Source organism: Cinclus cinclus, chromosome 8 (genome assembly GCF_963662255.1).
Source record: "Cinclus cinclus chromosome 8, bCinCin1.1, whole genome shotgun sequence".
NCBI classification, from domain to species: domain Eukaryota; kingdom Metazoa; phylum Chordata; class Aves; order Passeriformes; family Cinclidae; genus Cinclus; species Cinclus cinclus.
The window spans coordinates 29,057,053-29,078,921 of record NC_085053.1 but is presented as its reverse complement, the minus strand read 5'-3'; the positions used below and the strand labels follow the sequence as shown (position 1 = coordinate 29,078,921).

Below are 21,869 nucleotides of genomic sequence, written 5' to 3'. Positions count from 1 at the left end.
ATGGTTCCCAAGCTCCTGGCTTTGGGATCGCGGATGTCTGGAAATGGAAATGGTTCCCAAGCTCCTGGCTTTGGGATCGCGGATGTCTGGAAATGGAAATGGTTCCCAAGCTCCTGGCTTTGGGATCGCAGAGGTCTGGAAATGGAAATGGTTCCCAAGCTCCTGGCTTTGGGATCGCGGATGTCTGGAAATGGAAATGGTTCCCAAGCTCCTGGCTTTGGGATCGCGGATGTCTGGAAATGGAAATGGTTCCCAAGCTCCTGGCTTTGGGATCGCGGATGTCTGGAAATGGAAATGGTTCCCAAGCTCCTGGCTTTGGGATCGTGGATGTCTGGAAATGGAAATGGTTCCCAAGCTCCTGGCTTTGGGATCGTGGAGGGCTGGAAATGGAAATGGTTCCCAAGCTCCAGGGCTTTATACTTGTTTGCCAGAGCTCAAAGGCCATGAAAGGAAAAGGAAAATAGGCAAAAAAACCTCACAGTAATGGTTTTCTTTGGGAGGTGAAGGACCAAGGGATGAGATTCTGGGAGGAGGAGGAACCAGGAAAAGAAATGAGCTGCAGCCCTGCCCAGCTCCCCTCAGGTCAGCTCAGCCCAGCCACAGCCAGGACACATCCCTGTGCCTCTGGAGGAGGCTGCAGTGGGAATGGGGGCACTGGGAGGACCCATTCCAGGGAAGCTGCATCATTCTCTTACCAGCCTTGCAGAATGAACAGCCACTGGAGCTGAATCCTACTCACAGTTTAAATAATATTCCAGAGCTGCCTCTTTCCTAGCAAAGACTCCAATATTACCCTTGCCTAAGGATGGAGAGATCCCAAACAATTCCTCCAGTGTAGCAGATGTAAGGAGGCTCTCATTCCAATTCAGGCCTATTTCTTTGTAAATAAACTGACTTGGGATGGAAGGAAGAAGGAAAAACTTCTTCTTCCCTGATCTGTTTTGTGGGAGAGGAGCAGCTGAATGGAGAGCTCTTCACCTTTCTGGAGGAAGAAAGGAAGGTGGGAAACCAGGAGCTTTCCCAAAGAGCTGGAGCAGGAGCTGGTGTTGTGAGGGGCCAGAAGAGAAGGTGACAGGCAGGGAAGGAGCCATCCACGGAGAATTCCCTGTGCCATGGGGCTGGAGGAGCACACATGGATGAGGCTTTTCCCAGCCCTTGGAGCAATGAACCACGGTCCCCATGGGAGATCTCCCACCTGGGGCTGCTCCACGCTCCCCCAGCCAAAGGGAATCTCAACCAAAAACTTGGGAGTGAAAAGCTTCCCATGCTCCCTCCGTCCCCCTGGAATGAGGCTTTTCCTAACACCAGAGCCCCCTTTTCCCCTCCCAGCTTCACTTATTTCTCCTTACAGAATTAAATTTTTATAGGATCATATTTTCATTTCTCTTTCTCCCTTGTGGCGTTCCCTCTACCAGTAGGGAAAGAGAGAGAAATGCTCATAGCTAAATCTCCCCTGTTTTTTAAAAGTGATTATTTTTTATTTTCTATGCTCAGTTTGTTTGTTTTTTTTAGGGTTTGGTGAGAAACCACCTCCTCCCTCCCATCAATCGTTGCTTTCAACAGCTCTTCACGGGTGGCTGCGTCTCTTTTAAATTCATTTCCTGCTAAAAAGAATAAACAGGCAACTGTTTAATGCTGTCGATTTAGCTTATTTAATATAAATTGAAACCTGAATAGGGCTCAGTTGTAAGATAATCACTGCAGAACTCACCCGGTGAGGGAAAGCACCAGATTAAGTCATTATTTCAAAATGCAGAATATTATTATCAAGATGTTCCTCCTTCCCCAGCTCGGAGCATACACTAGAGGAGGAGATGCTCATTTCCAAAAGGCAGCAGGTAAAGTTGGAGCCACTTCGAGCAGGGCAGGGATTTAATGGGGAAATCTGGTTGGAAACCACTTTCATGTGGTGAACTTAACAGGCTTTAAAATGAGTTTTACTGGGACGCCAGCGTGACCTCCTGGAAGACAAGAGGATGTTGGTTCCTTGAGATGCAAAAGAAATGGGAACCCAGCCTCATCTTCTCCTCTGAGGTTTCCACAGCACACTCAGCGTGTGCTTGGCTGGATCCAAGGTGGAGTTTCCAAGGCTTTGAGGAGAAGCAGCAGCTCCCACATGAAAGCCCCAGCTGGAGCCTGAGACAAGACAAAACCTGCGCGCCTTTGCTGGCAGGAGCCCCGTGAGAAGCCGCCCCTCTGACGAAGCTTTTGGGCACAAACGCCTTTTAATCCCGTATGTAAATCCGTGTTCAGGTGTGGGAGCTGCCAGCGCTGCAAATGTTAATCAGCCCCAGCAAAGGGACCGGTAATCCCCCAGGAATGCGGGATTCAGCCCAAGCGCTACTAATTGCCGCATTCCAGGTGGATTAGAAACAGGGAACTTCATTTTTTTAACCTGTTTTTGACAATATCTCCGGCTCAGGAGCAGGTGCCATGGAGGTAACGTGGGACATGGTTCAATCACAGAGTGGCAGCTCTGCTTGGACTCTCCAAAGTCAAAGTTTTGCTTTCTCCGGCATTTCTGAACTTTTGAGTTGATTTGTGGCTTTTTGAACTTTGGTTTTCTAGGCCACTTAATTATTTCCTACTTTCTGAAAAACCAAAGAAAGTTGCCAAACAAGGAAGAAACATGGAAAGAGAGCAGGTTTAGATGGGAATATCAGGAAGAAATCCTTCCCTGGGAGGGTGGGCAGGCCCTGGCACAGGGTGCCCAGAGAAGCTGAGGCTGCCCCTGGATCCCTGGAATGTCCAAGGCCAGGCTGGACATTGGGGCTGGGAGCAGCCTGGGACAGTGGGAGGTGTCCCTGGGGTGGGACTGGATGGGCTTTAAGGTCTCTCCCAACCCAAACCATTCTGAGATTCCATGATCCTGCCCGGGGGAGGCACCACCTTCACTTCTCCCCAGCTTTGGGATGTTCCCTGAGCCCAGCCCAGCCCTGCCATGAGCACGTGGATAAATCCCTGCAGTGGGATAAGAAACCCATTCTGTCAGCACCTTCCCTCAGCAGTTTGCTGGGATTTGGGAATTTTCTGCTGAATGACCACAAGCTTTTCTCCCTTTGCCACCAGCAAGCACCAGCCCTTTGACTTTCATCTTCTCCACTGTGTCCTGGATCACCAGGAAGTCCTGCTCCTTCCCTGCTGGGAAGGCAGATGTGAAAGAATCAACCCAAACTACCCAGATTTACATATTCTCCTCTTCCTTAAGCACAGAAAACATATTTATGCATAAACATCAAACATTATGAACACATGTTCAAAAAAACATTAACAAAACACAGACGAAAACAGTTGGGGAAAACCATCTGGGGCAGAATTCCTCTTTGGAAAATTTCCATCTCAGCAGTAAAAGGTTGGCTATTGAAAAGTGGTGGACGAATTGCACGGTGAGGGTAGCTAAGAGCATCCTCAAAGATGCACAAGTTTGACTCAGGAGCTGCAGCCACTGCCTTGCAATGAGGGAATCTCAGTAATTTGCTTCAAATTAGCAGTGCTTAATTTACAAAATGAAGGAGAATTATATATCTCTCTTCTTTTTTGTTACAATATATACCCCTTGGAGACCTCCAAATTATACCTAATTACCACCTGCAAATGTATTTTGTATTATTAAAGCCTCAAAATTTCACAATAAAACACATCAGGGCAAACTGAGTGCCGGATGCTTTTGAATTTTGAGTTTAAATCCCAAGATACACCAGGAAAAAACGTGGGACAGAATATCTTGAAATATTTTTGCCATGTGGAACATTTTCCTGGTAGAAGAAATGAGCACAGCAATCTCCAGAAATCAGAGAACCACACAAAACTAAATATCGAAAGATCCCGAGGCAAATGAGGTTTATCTTTAATAGCCCCTTTGTTTGCTGATTAGGTAAAGTCAAGAAAAATGGAGATTTTAAAATCTGATTTCAGGTGGTTTGGGGTTTTTTTTTTTCTGCCTGCTTACCTTTATCTAATTCACTTGAGATGTTCCATGACGATGTGGGCATGAAATCAGCAACAACCGAGGAATTCACTCCTGGAAGGGGAAAAGACAAAAACCACGAGATGCTGTTAATATATGGATTCTATATCATCAGGAATCAAGCTGCTGTCATAAGAATAAAATGATTTGATGCTCTGTGCTGGCAGGCTGAGCCATCTGGGCAGCAGAAGCAGCCAAGGGGGAAAAGGCAGCGGGCCAGGGCTGCAGTTTGTTTTGCAATGCTGTTCCCTGTCAGGCCTCCTGCTAATTAAGCAGCCAATCTTTGGGATGGACTTGACCCACCCTAAAATCTCTCCACGGGTTTTAGAGAGGTAGAATGACTCTGCAGTGGCAGAGCTGAGGGAAACACGGTGCTGAGAGGCTGCTGAAACTGTTATCTATTAATATTTGAATCCAGAAAACCCACGTGCACGAGAAGGGATGTGGTTTATACACTGAAGTTAACAGGGCTTCTTGTATGAAATCTCCTGGAAACAGGGCTGGGAGGAGTGATCTGAACCCCAGCACCAGCTGCTCATTGCTGGGAGAATTCTTTACTCCTCAGGAAAAAGCTGAATGGAGATTTAAGTCTGTACTTATATTTTAAACAGGAAACCACAGGGAGGGTGGTGTTAAGCCAGCATGTCCTCCCTCAGCTCTAGGTCATAGCAGAACATTCCCTGTATCCAAACTTCATCCAGCATCCAGGATTTACTGTAACAGCAGATCCACGTGCAGCCTGTGAGGCTGCTCAGGCATCAGGAAGGCTTTTGGAGTCATCCTCCAGGGATAAATAGACTTTATAGGAGCTTTGGTGAGTGTTGGTGGGAGGGTGGGAAGAAGGGGTGTGCACACACATTCCATGGCATGGGAAAGCACTGCACCTCCTAATTCCCTGTGTCCTCCCAGCCCTGAGAAACCCAACCTGGAGAAGGAGGAGAGAGATGTTGGACGGCACTGACTGTGGGAGAGGGGATGTGAAATAAAACCAAGTGGTGCTCAGGGTGCCAGTCCTGGAAAAATTCACTGAAAATGAACATCCCACAGCCCAATCCTGCACCCTGGCGGTACCACCAGTGCTGGGTGGTCCCAGAGGTGCACAGGGAAGGCAGAGTTGGGATGCTGTGAATTAAAGAACAGGAATGTTCTGAAGTGCATTCGTTTCTCTTTGACACCATCCTTTAGCTTATTCCCTGTTTTCACTCAGAAAACATGGCATGCGAGGATATGCAAAGATGTTCTGCCTTTATTTGACGTGTTGGCAACTCTTCTATTTCATTAAAAAATCACCAGAAATTGTGAACACCCACGAAGTTGGTTACAAACCCATGAAGGTGTCTGGTTCAGACACAGCCAGTGCCCTCTTTATAAATAACTCTTTATAAATAAGGTCTGGCTTAAAAACCCACCTGGCAGCCCTGCTTATCCAGCCCTCTGCCAGGTATTCCCAGGGCAAACGTGGCATTTGAAGGCATCAGAACAGGCATTAGAGCCTGTGCAGATCCCCAGGGCAGAGCCCACAGTTGGGGACAGGCCCTGGGCACAGGGAAGTGGCACAGCCAGAAGTGGCACCCGTTGAGATTTTGGCCCACTGGGTCCATCCCTTCTCATTCTCCGTTTTTAGTTTACAGCTGAGCCTGTCTAACCCACACAACCCCTCTCTAACCCAAAGTTTTGGGACCACGTGGTTTAAACTTGCAGGGTTTAAAGACAGAAAAGCAGGTCCAGTGCCAATATTGCTGTCATGGGGGGTAGGTGACAAATGACCAGTGGCCAAACACTGCCCAGGAGCTGGTGGGTGTTAGGTTGTACCAGAGGTTGGGATGCTTGGTTCCCTACCCCTCCTTACCCCTCCAACTCTCCTACCAAGATATGGGACAATTCCTGTGGTAAAACCCTTCCAAGACTGGGATCTGAGGTGCTCTTGCTCCTGCTGGGATCATCCCTGTGTCCACAGGCACAGCTCAAAGCCACAGACAATGGTTCCCCCAGTCACACTCTCACGTTTGGCATTCCACAGTGGGTTTTCTGCAGCTACTTTGGCTCACTCGGAAATATTTTAGTATGAAGAGGCCACAAAACAACTGTATTGCGCCAACAGGTAACACACATTAACCAAAATTAAATAGAAAGTACTAACAACACTGTGACCACATGCAGCATTTGTTTTTTAAAACTCCAGAACTGACAACACTATGACCACATGCAGTATTCTGTTATTTAAAACTACAGAGTGCTCATATTGATGTTTTCTTAACCAGGCTTTGAAAACATGGCCATGAATCTCAGAGCAGACACCCATCAGCTCATCTACAGGAGAAACCACATTAGAAGACCAAACTTTCCTATTTGTGGAAGTTCTGCAGGCTGGTGACTGGTGATTTTCTAACATTCCTCATTTCAAGTTCCAAAGAAGAGCAAAGCATCACCGTGCCCATAGTAAAAACTTTATTTGATTGAAGGGAGCTCACAGAGCAGCTACATTGTGTAGGAACAAACCACCCCAATGCAGGAAAATAAAACATCCCAGAAAAAAAAAGGTCCAGGTGTCATCTCTGAATTCCATTTCTACCTGAGATGATTCAGGATTGTTGGGCATGAAGGTGAGAGTGGTGCCACCTCCCCTTGGAAAAGCTCTGGAATAATTCCAGGTGAGTTCCCAGCCAGCCCTGGGAAGGGTTGAGTCAGGGATTTGCTCACAGAATTTGGGGCACTGGAACAGACTTGCCCATTTGCTGTCATCTCTTCAAACCAGGGGGGAGAAATTTGTCTAATATTAGAGCAATATTCTGAATTATTAATATTAGATTAGAATCACAGGATTACTGCGGTTGGAAAAGCCCTCCAAGGTCATCGACTCCAAGCTGTGCCCAATCCCCACCTTGTCACCAGCCCTGACATCCTCGTTCCTTGGACACCTCCAGGGATGGGGACTCCAGCCCCTTCCAAGCCCTGACCACCCTTTCCACGAGGAAATTCCTCCTGATGTCCAACCTGACCCTTCCCTGGCACAGCTTCAGGTAATTTCTTCTTGTCCTGGAAATATTGCAGCTGAATTTTGAACGTGGAGTTTAAAACTAATTCTTGCTTCTTAAAATTTCCCTAATGCCCAGCTTTAACTTGAACAATTAATTTGTTTAGAAGAAGAGTCAGCCTGAGAAATGTGACCAGCAGACAGAGCCATTATCCCGTTAAGGTTGTATTTATCCATGGAATCATTCCAGATGAATGATGACTCTTCTTAACACTGGCAAGATAATTATCTGTTCCAACCTATTAAGAAGCTTTGGGTTTAAGTTAACAACAGGCTGTGAAAAGCCAACTAAAGTATATTCAAACACACTTCCCACGGAGATGTTGGCCAAGATCTGATTTTATCACCACATTGCACAAGTGTGGAGTGAATTTCACACGTCAGGCCTTGTAAAGCCTTTGTGATTAAATAAACTTCAGTAAGGTTTACAAAAAAGCTGTACCTGCATTTGTAAGATGAACCAGAGACTGTAAGTCAAAAAAAAGAAGATAACAGAGATGACATCAAGCCCAGAAATAATTGAACATTTTTAATGGGGAATAAAATCTGTTGTACAGAAAAAAGGAGAAGCAAAGTCTAGAAATGAGGATATCCTGCTTGCCAGACTCCAGAGCACGAGGAATGTATGGATGCTAAGTGGAGGAATGGACACATCCAGTGCAGGCATGGCATAGCCTGGGATGGATCATCTTTTGGGGGAGAGATGGAAATCCCACTCTTTTTAAGGTGAAAAGTCGGTCCCATTAAAACACGCAAACAAAAAATTCAAAGCATTTTCTTCATGGGCATCCTTTGTACCACGCACGGGGCTCGTGCTATACCCCGATGCTATACCAAATTTACACAGTTATTTATATAATCAGGAGTAATTTATTTTTTTTTTCTGATAGAAAAATGAATGTGATTGCAATTCAAATCTCACTGCGAGATACCCAAAACAGCAAGAAGAACAAGGAGGTATTTGAGAAAGAGTTAGAAGTCCAAATAATAAGATGAACTATTCAGAATTCATGTTTAACATAAAAAAAAAAAAAATTCCATTTGCAAGCCTGCCTCTGAATCTGAGCAGAAAGCCTTCCCCAAGTGAGCTTTGTTATCCTGTGAAGGAATTTGCCTTAGGAAGTGATAAAAGCCCAATTTCCCGAGACATTAAAAACAAGATTGGGCAAGACAGGACTGCAGACACCAATGGGGAGTTATCCCACGCTGGCAGCAGGGTCAGGGCAGGACAACTTCACAGGGGATTTAGGCACAGTTCTTTTGGGCCAAATCACCCATGGATATTTTATACCTGCAGATCCACTAGAAACATCAACCCCCCCCCATCACCTTAAAAGGGGGAATAAAATCGCCAGCAAACAAACTCCTCAGCTCTCCCACTTGGGTGGAACTTCAGGAAAACAGGAATGGCAGATAAAGTTATACAGACTTGGAGAAAAGCTAATTATCCTAAGTGCTCGGTATTTTTTTTGCTTTTTTGCACATTCCAGACCAACACTTCATCTTTCCCTCTGTCTGGTTCCTACCTGACTGGTCCCTTCCAGGATCTTCCCACACATCTGCCTCCTGGCTGTTTTTCCTCTCAGTCCTATCTCCCTCATCTTCCTTTTCTGCCTTTTGAATTCTCTGTTCCACTGATCCTTTGTGAGTTCCCCACACGTTTCCATCTGATCTCCCCAGATAATTCCATTTTGCAATCAGCCACTTTCCAGCCTCTCCACAGCCCACCCCTGAGCTGCTGAAGGAAATTTGGACAGACTGAAACAGATACAACCCATTATTTACTAATTTTCTTGTCTGTTTGAAAGCTGGCACCATCCTGAAATTTCTATCTTGTATCTCAAATTTTGCTTATACCTTTAATATGTGGAAGGATTTTCAGGACATCAGCACCTCTCTGTCTGCATTAGAATTCTCCTCTTTCCAAAGGAGGTGGGAAATGTGAATACTTTGATCAGTTGAATGAGGGAAAGGTTCAAGAAGATGGGGAATTGTTGAGCATTTCTGTTCTTTCAGTAAGGCAGGTGCCTCTCAAGGAGACTCTGCTGCCTTTAACAGTATGTGATACCACATGTCAGACCCTGTGGATACTAATCCTCATCCCAAGGGACAAATCTTCCATGGATTATGTAAAAAAAACCAGTCCATGCCAAAAACGTACTCCTGCAAGATGCCTCCACTTTCCATGCTCAGGTGAAGCTGCTATTTTGAGTATTTTGGAAGACAAGAGCCTACAGTTATACACAATAAAATCTGCCCCAGACCAGACTTTATAAATCTTTATAAATCACCTCTCCTGGTGAGGAGGGTGAAATGCTGCACGATGGCACTTCCCCAGCCAGTTGTGCTCCACCTGGTTATTCCATGGCTGAAAAAGCAAAGGGAAAGCTGGTTCTGCCAAAACCTTGCCTGGGCAGATCCAGAGGATAAAACTTTACCAGATCACAGAATTTCAGAATCCCAGAGGTTGGAAAAGCCTTGAAGGATCATCCGAGTGCCCAATGCCCACCTTGTCCCCAGCCCAGAGCACCAAGTGCCACCTCCAGGAATTCCTTGGACACCTCCAGGGATGGGCACTCCAAACCTCCCTGGGCAGCCCCTTCCAATCCTGACCACGTTCTCCATGGAGAAATTCTTTCCAATATCTAACCTGACCCTCCCCTGGCACAGCTTGAGACCATTCCCCATCCTGCTCCTGTTCCCCTTCCTGTCAGGGACTTGTGCAGAGCCACAAGGAACCCCCTGAGCCTCCTTTTCTCCATCTGAGCCCCTTCCCAGCTCCCACAGCCACTCCTCACAGGATTTAAATTATTCCTCCAGAGTTCCAAACTGTCATCACCGTGTCCAAAATGCATTTTCTGCTGGCAAAGGACCCTCTGGAGCTCTCCAGGCTGCTCCATGCAGCTGGGGCAGAGATGAAGTTGTGGGGTGCTAAAAACCATCAAATGGTTGTTTTTAATTCAGCTCTTAAAGCGTAAAACTCCTGCACATTTACCTGTTCTCTATCTGCAGTGTTATCATTATTGATAGCCCTGGGCAGGTTAATAATTGGCATTAGATAGGGAAATTTTCAACACCAGTGAACAATTCAGGCTCTCTGGATTTCAAATACACGAGACATTAATTTCCAGCTTCAAAAGGGAGACGTGCAGCGGGATGATTTCATTTAGTGCAGGACTGGAAATTGTTAGGAGCTTCATTTATATCCCATCCCTTCCATCTATCAGAGCACCTCACCACCGCTACTGGCACTTCCATCAGCAGGACCTCTCTGCCCGGGAGTATTTCTAAATCTTCAAGCTCTCCAGATAAAGAGATAAAGGCAAGGATTAACCCATTTAGGATGCACCATCAGGAAGAATCCTAGTGCCTCTATTTATGGTTTCAGGGCAGGGAGAGCTTCATGCACCTGACCCCTCTGCCTTCCCTTTTCCTGCAGATCTGCTCTCTCCCATGAGGATAATGAAGCTTTTGGCCCAGAGGGGAACAGTCACTGGGGATTCCAATAAAACCCACCCCAAAAGTCTACTGGGGACATTAAAACTCCTTCTCAAAAATATGATTCTGAATACTTGCTCTTGAGTCTCAAAGTCATCAGAAAATGATGATTGCTACATCCGAGTCTCTGCAAATTCTTAAAATACATTTAGATGTTTTGGCAGCAGCCTGGTGCCTTCCTCCAGTCAGTATTTTTAGTAACTTGATCTTTGGCTAAGGTCATATCAGTTAAAAATTGTTTTCTTCCACGGGATGGGAGCCATGTCTCAGAAGAAGAGGTTTTTAAGAGGCCCATTTTATATGCTAATACCTTAATCCTAAATTTCTAATTACCGCGCTACAATTCCTTTTGACTGCAGCTATTAATTACAGATTATCATTAATGTTAGATGGATTTAGAAGTCACTGTGGAATCTGGGTGCACTCTACATTTACTCCAAATTGGGTCGTTAACAGTTCCACTTAAGAAGAGCAAAACACTGAGCCCTGGAGCAAGCCACAGCTTTAATGACAGGGAATGAAGAAAAGAAATGGCCACTTGGCCGAGAGCCAGCATTTCACAGCTCACAGTCGAGCCTTTGTGCTTCTGAGCTGGAGAAATGTGGCCACGATGGCTCTTCAAGGCACTTCAAGCAGACCTGGAGCACAAATTCCTGGGATGGCACCGCTCAGGTGGACCAGGAATGATCCTGCACTGCACAAACTCACAGGATCTCCGAGATTTTTTCAGGAATTATTAACTGCTCAGTCTGAAATACGAGGGGTGTGGAAGGAAGATATTGGAGGAGCACGGTGTTTTCCAGCCCATAAAAAAGAAGTTTTAATGGATAAAGATCCTGAGTCTGGTGGATCCTTGGTAGCTGTAACACTGGAAGAAGGCACAGCAGAGCTGCTAGTCAGGCAAATTTACTGCGAATTTGCATAATAAATGCAAAATTCCCATCTCTCCAAACCTACCTGAATTTTTTTTTTTCATGCCCTGAGCTCTTCTGGGTGTCTCAGACTGGCAGAAAGAGAGAAGAGAAAGTGGAAATGGGAAGCACCCAAAGAAAACTTGATGACTGCAAGAGAAGGAAGCAAAAAGCTGACAAAAGCAGGAAGGAACGACTGGATGGGGCCGGTTCAGAAGTGGATGTGACAAGAAACAGAGGAGTCACAAAAACCCATCAGAATATCACACGGGAATGGAGAAGGATGTCCTGGGGCCCCCTTAAGTAAAGATTTTTCAGCGCCAGGAATGGTGAGGAAGAGTCCAGGGAGGGGTGGGAGAAGCACTGGGAGGCAAACCTGTGGCACAGCAACACCTGGGCTGTCCCAGATGAACGCTTCCCTCCCAAAAGTTTTGGAGTCTGAGACGTGCTGAGATCCCTCCAGAGCCTCCCTTGCAGAGCCTACGCATCCCTGTGACTCCAAGCGATTCACGGCCCACATTTACTGATGGAATTTGCTTTCCTGAAGGAATCACTGCCATGCACAAGCACTCTGGGGGCCTGCCCCTCTCCTGGCACAGGTTCACTTTATTTCCCTCCCCACCAGCAGAAAGAGCTCGGCACAGATGTGTTTGGAGATGGAGGATGAAGGGGCTGGACAGGGCTTTGAGCTGCACTACTGGCTTGTCCCTGGCTTCCATCAGTGCCACTGCACTAAATCCGCCCACAAAGGCTCAAAAGAAGGCAAAGGCAGCCAAGCCCAGGGAGGGCAAACAAGAAATCATTTACATCCCCCATAAATCGCGGCACGCCGTAACTCCTCGCACCTCAGCGCTCGGGGGCCACAGCTGACTGCAGAGGATAAGGAGACCAGCAAGCCACAATTAAACCCTTATAACTTGTGAAGAAAACTACAGCAGAAGGCTGCCATGTGCAAATCCAACGCTATTTTTTCGAGCCCGATAATTATTTTTGTTGCGGCGACGAAAAACGGGCCCGTGTCAGCTGATGAATTAATGGGAGGGCCTGAAACAATTACTCCTTAAACACACAGAAGTTTCCCCAGTGTAAACACGCTCCCTTCTCTTGCAGGTCCTCGTGGTACGAGGCAGACATTGCCCCATGACTTATTGGCTGCCCATGACGGAGCAGTAAATGCTGCTTGTTTGATGGCTGCAGCCTCATGCCTCGGATTTTACATGGCTCGATGGTGATTAATGCACAAACTGCCAACTGCAGCCAGAGGCTGAAACACAAGGCCACACTGTGAAACCTATGCTAATAGAGCACAATTTATATAAAAAGGCGGGGGGGGGAATGTAAATATTTAACTGATGCCAGAGCTGGATGCTTTGGCCAAGCTGGGACTGAGCTACATTGATTGTTCAGGAAGAACTTACACCCTGAAATCCACACAGGCCTGATCTCAGACAGACTCGGAAAGATGGATTTAAAACTTCATTTCTTCTGCTAAAAGGGTGTTTTCTTAAATTTGGCTTCAAGTCTAGCAGATGCCACTTGTAAGAGCTGCTCCGTGTATGTGTGGAGAGCTGGGCCCAGCTCAGGTGAAGCAGTGGAAGGCAGGATCTTGATCCTCATTCCCCAGAGACCATCACCAAACCAAGGCCCTCCAGATAATTTGTGTTTATTAGCAGCCTCCAGAGAGGGCAGGGGCTCTGGGAGGTGAAGTCTGAACTCCCTTCTCATGGCTCTGGGTTGGGTTTCAATCACAGCGCAAGCTGTCCTTGTCCTGCCCCTTGTCCTGCCCTCCTGGCACTTCTGATCCAGGCAGCCAACAAAAGCAATTCTGCAGGTAATTAGTCTGCACAAAAGGCTTACATCAATGCTTCAGAGGTTTCTTTTTAATCCCATCACTGATGGAAGGAGTTAATTGATTTAGCCACAGTTACATCTTATTTACTGTAAGGAAGTTTCCTAAATGCACGGTTCAGCAGGATTGTCTGGATTCAGGTACTCACTAACATCAAGAAAAAATTAATTCCACACTTCATCAAATTTATTTTCACTGCTGCTTTTGGGAGGATCTTAAGTTTCATCAGTGACTGAAGCATGGTCTTGCACTGTGATTTCCAAGGATATTCCAGGGAATCCCATCCCATCCCATCCCATCCCATCCCATCCCATCCCATCCCATCCCATCCCATCCCATCCCATCCCATCCCGGGCATGCAAAGTTCAGCACTGCGAGCCCCGTGCTGGCAGCTAACAACCAAACTCAAAAGTTTGACAAAATCAATCTCCTGAATCCTTACATTATGCAGCAATCCTTCTGCCCTTCCCAAAGCTCAGCCAGGGCTGTTTTTGTCGGTGCAAGAGAGCCACTTCTAAAAAACACAATTAAGACGTCGCGAGCCTTCACCTTAATTGCACCCAGCAGCACAAACGTCTGTGGGCTTCGTGACCCCGTAATGGCTTTGCCACAAAAACCCAGCCCACAGTCTCTAAAAGTTAATAGCCTGTACAATGGAAAATCAACAGGAGCGGGGCAGAGTCGGCTTGTTCAGCCCTAACTGCTTTAGCAGCCGCGGAAGCCTCACGGAAGGATAAACCACTGATGATTTTTTTATTAGCTCAACAAACAAGAAGCTCAGCATTTGGTGTAGTGCTACTGCAGAGCCACAGGGATTAGGTTTCAAAGCCGTGGCAACTGCCATGCTTTAAGGAACTCGTTAGGCTGGAAATGGATATAGGCTCCCTCTGGAAGGCAAGGCAATCCAAATAAACACGCTGAGCACGGCAGCACATCCAGATGAACTTCCAGGGGGACCCCTGTTCCTTCCCCAGGAACAAAGCCCACAGCAGTGCCAGGGATTGGGAACTTCCAGGGATCCCCTGTTCTCTCTCCCAGGAGCTCAAAGCCCAGAGCAGTGCCAGGGATTAGGAACTTCCAGGGATCCCCTGTTCCTTCCCCAGGAGCTCAAAGCCCAGAGCAGTGCCAGGGATTAGGAACTTCCAGGGATCCCCTGTTCCTTCCCCAGGAGCTCAAAGCCCAGAGCAGTGCCAGGGATTGGGAATTTCCAGGGATCCCCTGTTCCTTCTCCAGGAACAAAGCCCAGAGCAATGCCAGGGATTAGGAATTTCCAGGGATCCCCTGTTCCTTCCCCAGGAGCTCAAAGCCCAGAGCAGTGCCAGGGATTAATAATTTCCAGGGATCCCCTGTTCCTTCCCCAGGAGCTCAAAGCCCAGAGCAGTGCCAGGGATTTGTGTGGCTGCTCCCAATCCTTGTTCTCCAGGCCAAAGCAGAACAGCAATCTCAGGATCAGCAGGTGATCAGAGCGAGTGGCTGCCAAAATAAACCCAGCCTAGGGATGGTGCTGAGCTCAAATGCTCACACACTCATTTCAGGGCTCTGCTTCACTGCTGCTTCATTCCCATTCTTCAGCTCTGGGAGCATCCAGGAAGATTTTGTAGGGACTGTTTACAGGGCTAGGAAAACACAGCTTCTCCCTGAAGGCTCTGGAGCAAACACGACACCAGGATATGGAGATGGTGTAATGACCCAGAGAATTCTCCCTCATTTTGTAGAATATTTACAGCCTGCTCCCCCAGCTTTTCTCCACTCATCTATAACAAGTTCCCAAACCACTCTTTGTGGTCAAGCCAGATTTTTGTGCTGTTTGGCTTTTCCAGTTTCCTAAAGTTCATTCCCAAGTCCTTTCCTCACACTGCTAGCAGCTTCAGCCTCAGCTTTGCCCCACTCACCATCGTGTGCAAGACCCCACTTTACCAAAACAGAAAACCCTGATAGATGAAGGATGGAGAGAGACGTTTCCCAAGTGCAATTCTGATCTTTTGAGGGAGGATTTTTGGGAGGATTCCTGCCTGAGAGATACAGAGCACTGATTGTGCAAAGTCTAAACACTCCATCAGTGATAGGGGAAAATATGTTGGAAATCTGCATTTTTTATTCTGGCAACTTCCTTATCATGTTCAGTATTCTGGTCAAATATCACCATCTAACACCTGTTTAATTTAAATTAAAGTGCTGAAGTAACCAAACTCCTTCCCCTGTGGCATTAAAAGCCTAAAATCTTTACACTGTTTGACACATGGATGTTTGAGGAATATTTGAATCTAATCCAGATTTTACTGAGATACTTAAAAAATCCAGCATCAGTTAATGATTTTGGATGCTGTTTCAGGTTTGTGCATGTCTTTAATCCTTCTGAAGCACAGAACTGCCAAGTTGTGTATTTTCTCACCCAAATTCCCAAATTAATTAACTCTGACAGGGGGTTTGTGTGCTGCTGTTACCCATAATGTTTGTATAAGGCCAGGGATAGCAGATTGGAGCATTACAGTAATCTTTTTAAAAATTAGCTATTAAAGACTCAGGAGGGGCATAAGAGAAGAGATTTAAACTGAATGAGAGCAGGTTTAAATTAAAAAATAGGGAGAAATTGTTATCTGTGATGGTCGGGGGGTCCTGGCCTGGTTTTCCCAGAGAAGCTGTGGCTGCTCTTGGATCCCTGGAAGAGTCCAAGGGCAGGCTGGAGCACCCTGGCACAGTGGAAGTGGAATAGTGGGATAATGGAAGGTGTCCTGCCCATGACAGAGGGTGGAACAGGATGAACTTTAAGGTCTCTTAACCCAAATCTGTCTGGCATTCTCTGATTTTTTCATGCCCTGCCAAGGGCAGGGACACCTTCCACTCTCCCAGGTTGCTCCAAGCCCGTCCAACTTGGCTTTGGACACTTCCAGGGATGAGGAGCCCACAGTCTGTCAGAAATATTCTCAATTTATGCCAAAGGCAGGGTTAAAAATACCTGCAGTAGGAGCCATATTCACAAAAAGATGTGATTAAAGCAGGAGTGCATTCCACAGGGAGGAATATCCTGGCTAAAGGGGTCAAATTATTCCTGCCACATCCAGGGCCACTGGGATGGTCTAAAGCACGTTCCACCTCCCAGTGTAAATCCCAGTCATGCAGAAGTGTCTTTTTTCACCACATTTCTCAGCAGACTGCCTCTTGTTTGGAATGCCTGGGCTGGGCATGCCCAAGGTGGGAATTCTTGGGAGATGTGGTTCCCTCCAAACCACGGAGCAAATCGTGCCCTGTGATTTTGGTTTCCTTGCATTACTGCCTTGGAGTTTTGGGAGCATTTGATCCCTACCCAAACACACTGCCACAGACACAGTGCACTCAAAGCTCAGCAGAGCCAGGTTTGGGGCTGGGATGCAGAATCTGGGATGCTGTCACATCCCGAATATCTCACCTGGGATCATTCCCAGTGTTCACTGAGAAGCATTTCCTGTGCCCAGATAAAGTGCCTTGTCATTATGTGACTGATGCAGAGAGGGTGCAGATTTTCACTATCACAGCTTTGCTGCTGCTTCTTCAAGCTAAAATTCCTTTTTTAAAAGGAGTTATTGCATCAGCTTTATCCAGTTCTACCTGAGCCCTCCAAACACATTGTCAGCCTGGAGTTTTAGTCATCTGCAGTGTCATATCCAAAGCAATAAATGTAATTGTTATTTATTGTCAGCAATGAGCAGAACCTCTGTGTTCTAGGATGGAATTAATTATTAAACATATTTGGGCAGTTTTATACTAATGCAAAGCTGAGCACAGGGATATAAATGAGGAGTAATTTTTGCAGTGGGATGTGCGAATCCAAGAGACCAATCTGGAAATAAGTGACATGAGCTGACAGAGCTGCTGTCTGTGCCACCAAAACCAATTTCCTGTGACCCCTGGACATTGCCCTTCCCAGTTTTACCTTCCAAGAAAGAACCCAAACTCCTGTGAACATTTTATTGTCTTTAAACAGCCTTTGAGAAATGGAACCAGAGATATCCTGCCGACTTTGTATCAGCCCAAAGTTGAACTCTTACCTCCCAGGAATGGGAGGGGAAGGAAGTGGGGAATGGGATGAGGAACCTGGAAATTTTCCAGCCTCCATCTGCCCCCTGCAAGGCTCTCCCTGAGTATCTGAAGCTCTTCAAGTGTGGCAGAGGAAAAGAAAAGCTCTCTACTCGTCGCATTTCCACGCTGTGGAACGCCAACAGCAGCACCTTAAAGATCCTGCTGGTTCCTCAGAACAAAAAGCTGATTTTTTTTCCTGGCCAACCTCCAGACATGAGCACAGGGGCCAGGACCACCTCACCAGCTCTGGGTGCAGTGCCACCAGCTCTCCCCCTGGAGCTCCTGTCCATGGCCATATGGTGCTTCCCAGTTCTGGGAGGGTTCCCACTGTGGTCCAGGGAGTTCTGACCAACACAGAACACAAACTCAGGAGTGCCCCAAGCTTTCAGATTTGTCTCCCTGAGTGCCATTATCCCTGACTTTGTGCCAGGCCCAGAGAACCTGATCTCAGCTCCAATGGATAAATACTGAATGCAGACACAGGAATCCTGGCAACTTCGGCTTGTATTTATGGAAAGCAGTGCAGGTGGGTTTACATTTCAAATAAATAAATACAAAAATACTTCAGAACCCTTGGAAGTTAGCAGAGAGCAGCGTGGTGGGATTGGCTTCTCATGTACTGGGTTTAGAAGAAAGTCCCAGCGGTCCCAAGTGTCACTGTGATGGGGAAGAGCCAGGCTGGAGAGAGGCCAGGAAATTCCCTGCCCTGAGTGATTAAACTTGGAGCAAAACCAACAGACAGTGAGAGAAAAGAGGAATTTTCCCAGGGACGTGTTTGATTTGATCAAGGATTTCTCCTTAACAATTAACTCTTAACAACAAATTAATATTTGTGTGCCCCTTGCCCTGAGTGCAGCCCCGTGGAAAGGAGTGTCTGGTGGCACTGGGATCAAACAGACATTGAGGAATGTGCTGGAACTGTGACTGTTTCAATTCTCACTTGTGATGCTGCTGCCTTTATTCTGTGAAGAGTCAAACAGAGCTCCAGGGAAAGCAGTGTGGTTTTTCAAGAGGCACTTGAGCTCGCTGCTGCTCCCATTGAAGCCCCCAGAAAAGCTGCCCCTGAATTAGGAAATGCTGAGCACTTCTGAGAGCTGCACAAGTGCAGCAGAAGTGCCTTACAAAGCTATTAGCTCACAACTGCTCTACAAGCTACAAGCAAGCAAAATAAAGGCAGCAAAGAAAAAGCAAAGAAAGGCACAGAAATGTTTGAAAGCCCTTCCAAACCATCACAGGCTGACAGGCTGCAGCCCCTTTCATCTGCTGCAGGCCACTTCAGCAGGCTCCAGGATTTAATTAAATGGAATGTTTATTTACACAGCTCACGAGAGGGGCTCAGCAGCCACCAGAGCCACCTCACTGAGGTTTGTGGACTGAAAGAGTTGGGATTTTGGCAGACTGGGACATAAAACAAGGCCAGGATTGATGGAATTCGGAGTGATCCGGTCTGGTGGCATGGGCAAGAACCATGACTTTGCCTGACTCTAGTTTGGGAATTTTCTGGCACATCAAGAACCACCTACTGTGACCTAAGAGACACAAAAGAACCAGGAGAGCAAAACCCAGCATCACCCACTAACTCTGGGCATGAGCCAGAGGGGCTGATCCCACCCCGGAGGTTGTGGGGGATGGAATGGGATGGAATGGAATGGAATGGGGTGGAATGGAATGGAATGGGGTGGAATGGGATGGAATGGAATGGAATGGAATGGAATGGAATGGAATGGAATGGAATGGAATGGAATGGGGTGGAATGGAATGGAAAGGAATGGGGTGGAATGGAATGGAATGGAATGGAATGGAATGGAATGGGGTGGAATGGAATGGAATGGGGTGGAATGGGATGGAATGGAATGGAATGGAATGGAATGGAATGGAATGGAATGGAATGGAATGGAATGGAATGGGATGGAATGGAGTGGAGTGGAATGGAATGGAATGGAATGGAATGGAATGGAATGGGGTGGAATGGAATGGAATGGAATCCAAGGCCACGGAGTTTGCTGGTGGCACCTTGATAAACTGCAGAGATTGTGAGCTCCTCCAAGCAGCTGAGCCCCACCAAGGTTCCACCTCACACAAACACCCAGCACAAGAATTGCTCAACTGCAGGATTTGCTTTGGCACGGGGCGAGGACAGCGTGGCACCGCTCGTGTGTACTCAGCAATTTTAGAATCCCAGGATTGCTCCTGGAGATCTAATAAGAGCACTCAGCGCAGTTTCTGGCTGGGTACAAAGCAGACAAATGAGGAAAATTAAGACTTTTGTTTTCACTGGGCTGTCAGTTCACATTTAGCAGCGGGGCTCGAGTTCCCTTGCCAAGGGTGCTCTGCTCCATCCTGGTTATTATGTGAAAAATGACACAAGGTGCTGGCATTTCAGCAGCAACTCAGCCCCTAATGACCTTTTATACACAAACATTTGTATTCCTCAAAAGGTGAATGTGGAAGGACAGGAACAAAGGAGCTCTCCCTTCAGACAGCTCAGCCAGACTTGCAGCTGCCAAAGAATTTGAGCAGCAACCCAAATTCATTTATCCATTTAAAGGTTCTTCTTTCATTGCCTCAGATTGAGGGAGCTGTGATTCCAAGGGCTGTTCTTCACTAAACCTGGCTTTAAGGATGGACTCCAAGGGTGCCCATGGTTATACCCAGGGTTTGTCCAAAAAGAGCAGAATTTGTGCTTTATTTCACTGACTCCTTCACCCAGCGCTGAGAGGAGAAAAATCTGCCATTACTGCAGAAATATCTGACATTCTTTGCTGTCCAGAACACTGAAAAGAAGGATGGATTTAAGGAAATAATTTTAAACCCAGGGACCTGCTGTACAAGAACAATTCTTGTTATACAAGAGCAATTATTGGCTATTTCCTCGTGCTCATCCTCCCCCTAAATGAGAAAATTCCTAAAGTAAAAGCAGACACTGGAGCAAAGGCTTTCTGTCTCTTTTTCATGCACTGCTGGAGCAGAGTCAGCTGGTGGCACAGAGAGGGGAGATCTGGAATGAAGAATGCTTGAAGTCTCATGGTGCAGGCTCTGGAAAACCCTACACAGGCTTTTTTTTGTTGAAAAAGGTCAGGGAAAAAAAAAAAGAGAGAGAGAGGGAGGGAGAAAGCTAATCCTTGAAAAATAATCTTCCAAATAAACAGAGCAGCCTATGGAGAAGGGATCAGCACAGAGTTTGGAGGGGACACCAGAGACAGCCTGAGAATGATCCTTTCTTTAACGACACGGGACCTTCCACCTTAACTCCTTAGTAATCACTGACTTTCTGTCTTTGAGAGCAATAAAAATTCAAATACCCCCAGAAATAAAGGCAAATGGTACTTAGGGGAAAACGGAGATGAAACCCACAGCAAAATGGTGATTTTAGCAAAATATCTGTGTCGAGGAGTTGTGACCCTGGTTTTGTGTCAGCAGCTCTCACACAAAGAGAAATTCAACTTAAAATATCCTTCCACTGCCTCACAATGTTCTGATATCTGATTGTACAACCACTCACTAACACCAGCTGTTGGGAATATGAATTTTAAATCCGGGGAAGGCAAACCAGCGTTTCCATCTTGCTTTCCTATTGCATGTTTTTCCGCATTTTGCATCACAATGAGTGATGCAAAAGAATCAGCTTAAAATGGTGATTGCAATGCCAAAAGTGGGGGGGGGTGGGGGAAACCCAATTAAAACAAGTCCAAAATTGGAGTGATAACATCAGATCTAAACAAAAAAACCCCAAACATTTAGTTGAAGATGAGAAGATAAAAAAACAACCAACAACCTGCAAACCAGATTATGCAACTTTTGTGCCAAATGCCTCATTTTGGAATTAAATCAGCACTGACTGCTGGAAACCCTGCATGGTCCAAGCCCCAAGTGAGCTCCAGAGATATCTGGCACCCTGATTTCCCAGCAAGGATGATTTATAACCTCACTTTGTAATTGCCCCCTTGGAGCACGGCCCATTTTGAGCCCCTTCCTAACGAGCTGATTTGGGGCTGGAATTCTCCTAACGCCAGCTGGCAAAAGTTGGGAGTGAAAAATCTTTAAAAGTGTTCAATTTTTAAAAGATTTACTGAGAACATAATAGCAAATATGGTTGGAATCAGGAGCCAAAGGGGTTTTTGGCTTTTTTTTTTTTTTTTTTTCAGCCTGGAGAGAGCAAGTAGTCTGTTGTTCCTTACATCTGGAACAGTAGTAATCTATTCCTTAAGCCTGAGCAATCAAATTACTCTAATTTTCTGTTGTCTTGGCTTGAATAAATATTTTCAAGACAAGTTATGTTAAAAATATGCACACGCTGACTGCACAGTGAAATGTGCTTAACATCTGTGCTGCAGTTTAGTGGGGCAAGATGGAAAGGTATCCCAATGGAAAGGGACTGCAGAAAAATCACTCCCTTTCCACTGGAATTAATAACCTACTAAAGAATAACTCTGGGACAAAATAGGGGAATTTAAATGAATGATAGAGAAATAGATATATAAATAGAATATACAGAGCTAGGGAGAATATGTATATAGGAAAGAAGGGAAATTAGGGGAAAATTAGACTAAAAGG

The 21,869-nt window shown here is 46.3% G+C and overlaps 1 protein-coding gene across 1 annotated transcript in view; it reads right to left on the bottom strand.

Moving 5' to 3' along the window:
* ROR1 (receptor tyrosine kinase like orphan receptor 1) overlaps window positions 1-21,869 on the bottom strand; it is a 147,701-nt gene that overhangs the window by 44,000 nt on the left and 81,832 nt on the right. The window contains exon 2 of the mRNA XM_062497948.1: window positions 3,950-4,021. Within this exon, the coding sequence (XP_062353932.1) occupies window positions 3,950-4,021 (72 nt within the window). The remainder of the gene's footprint in view (window positions 1-3,949; window positions 4,022-21,869) is intronic.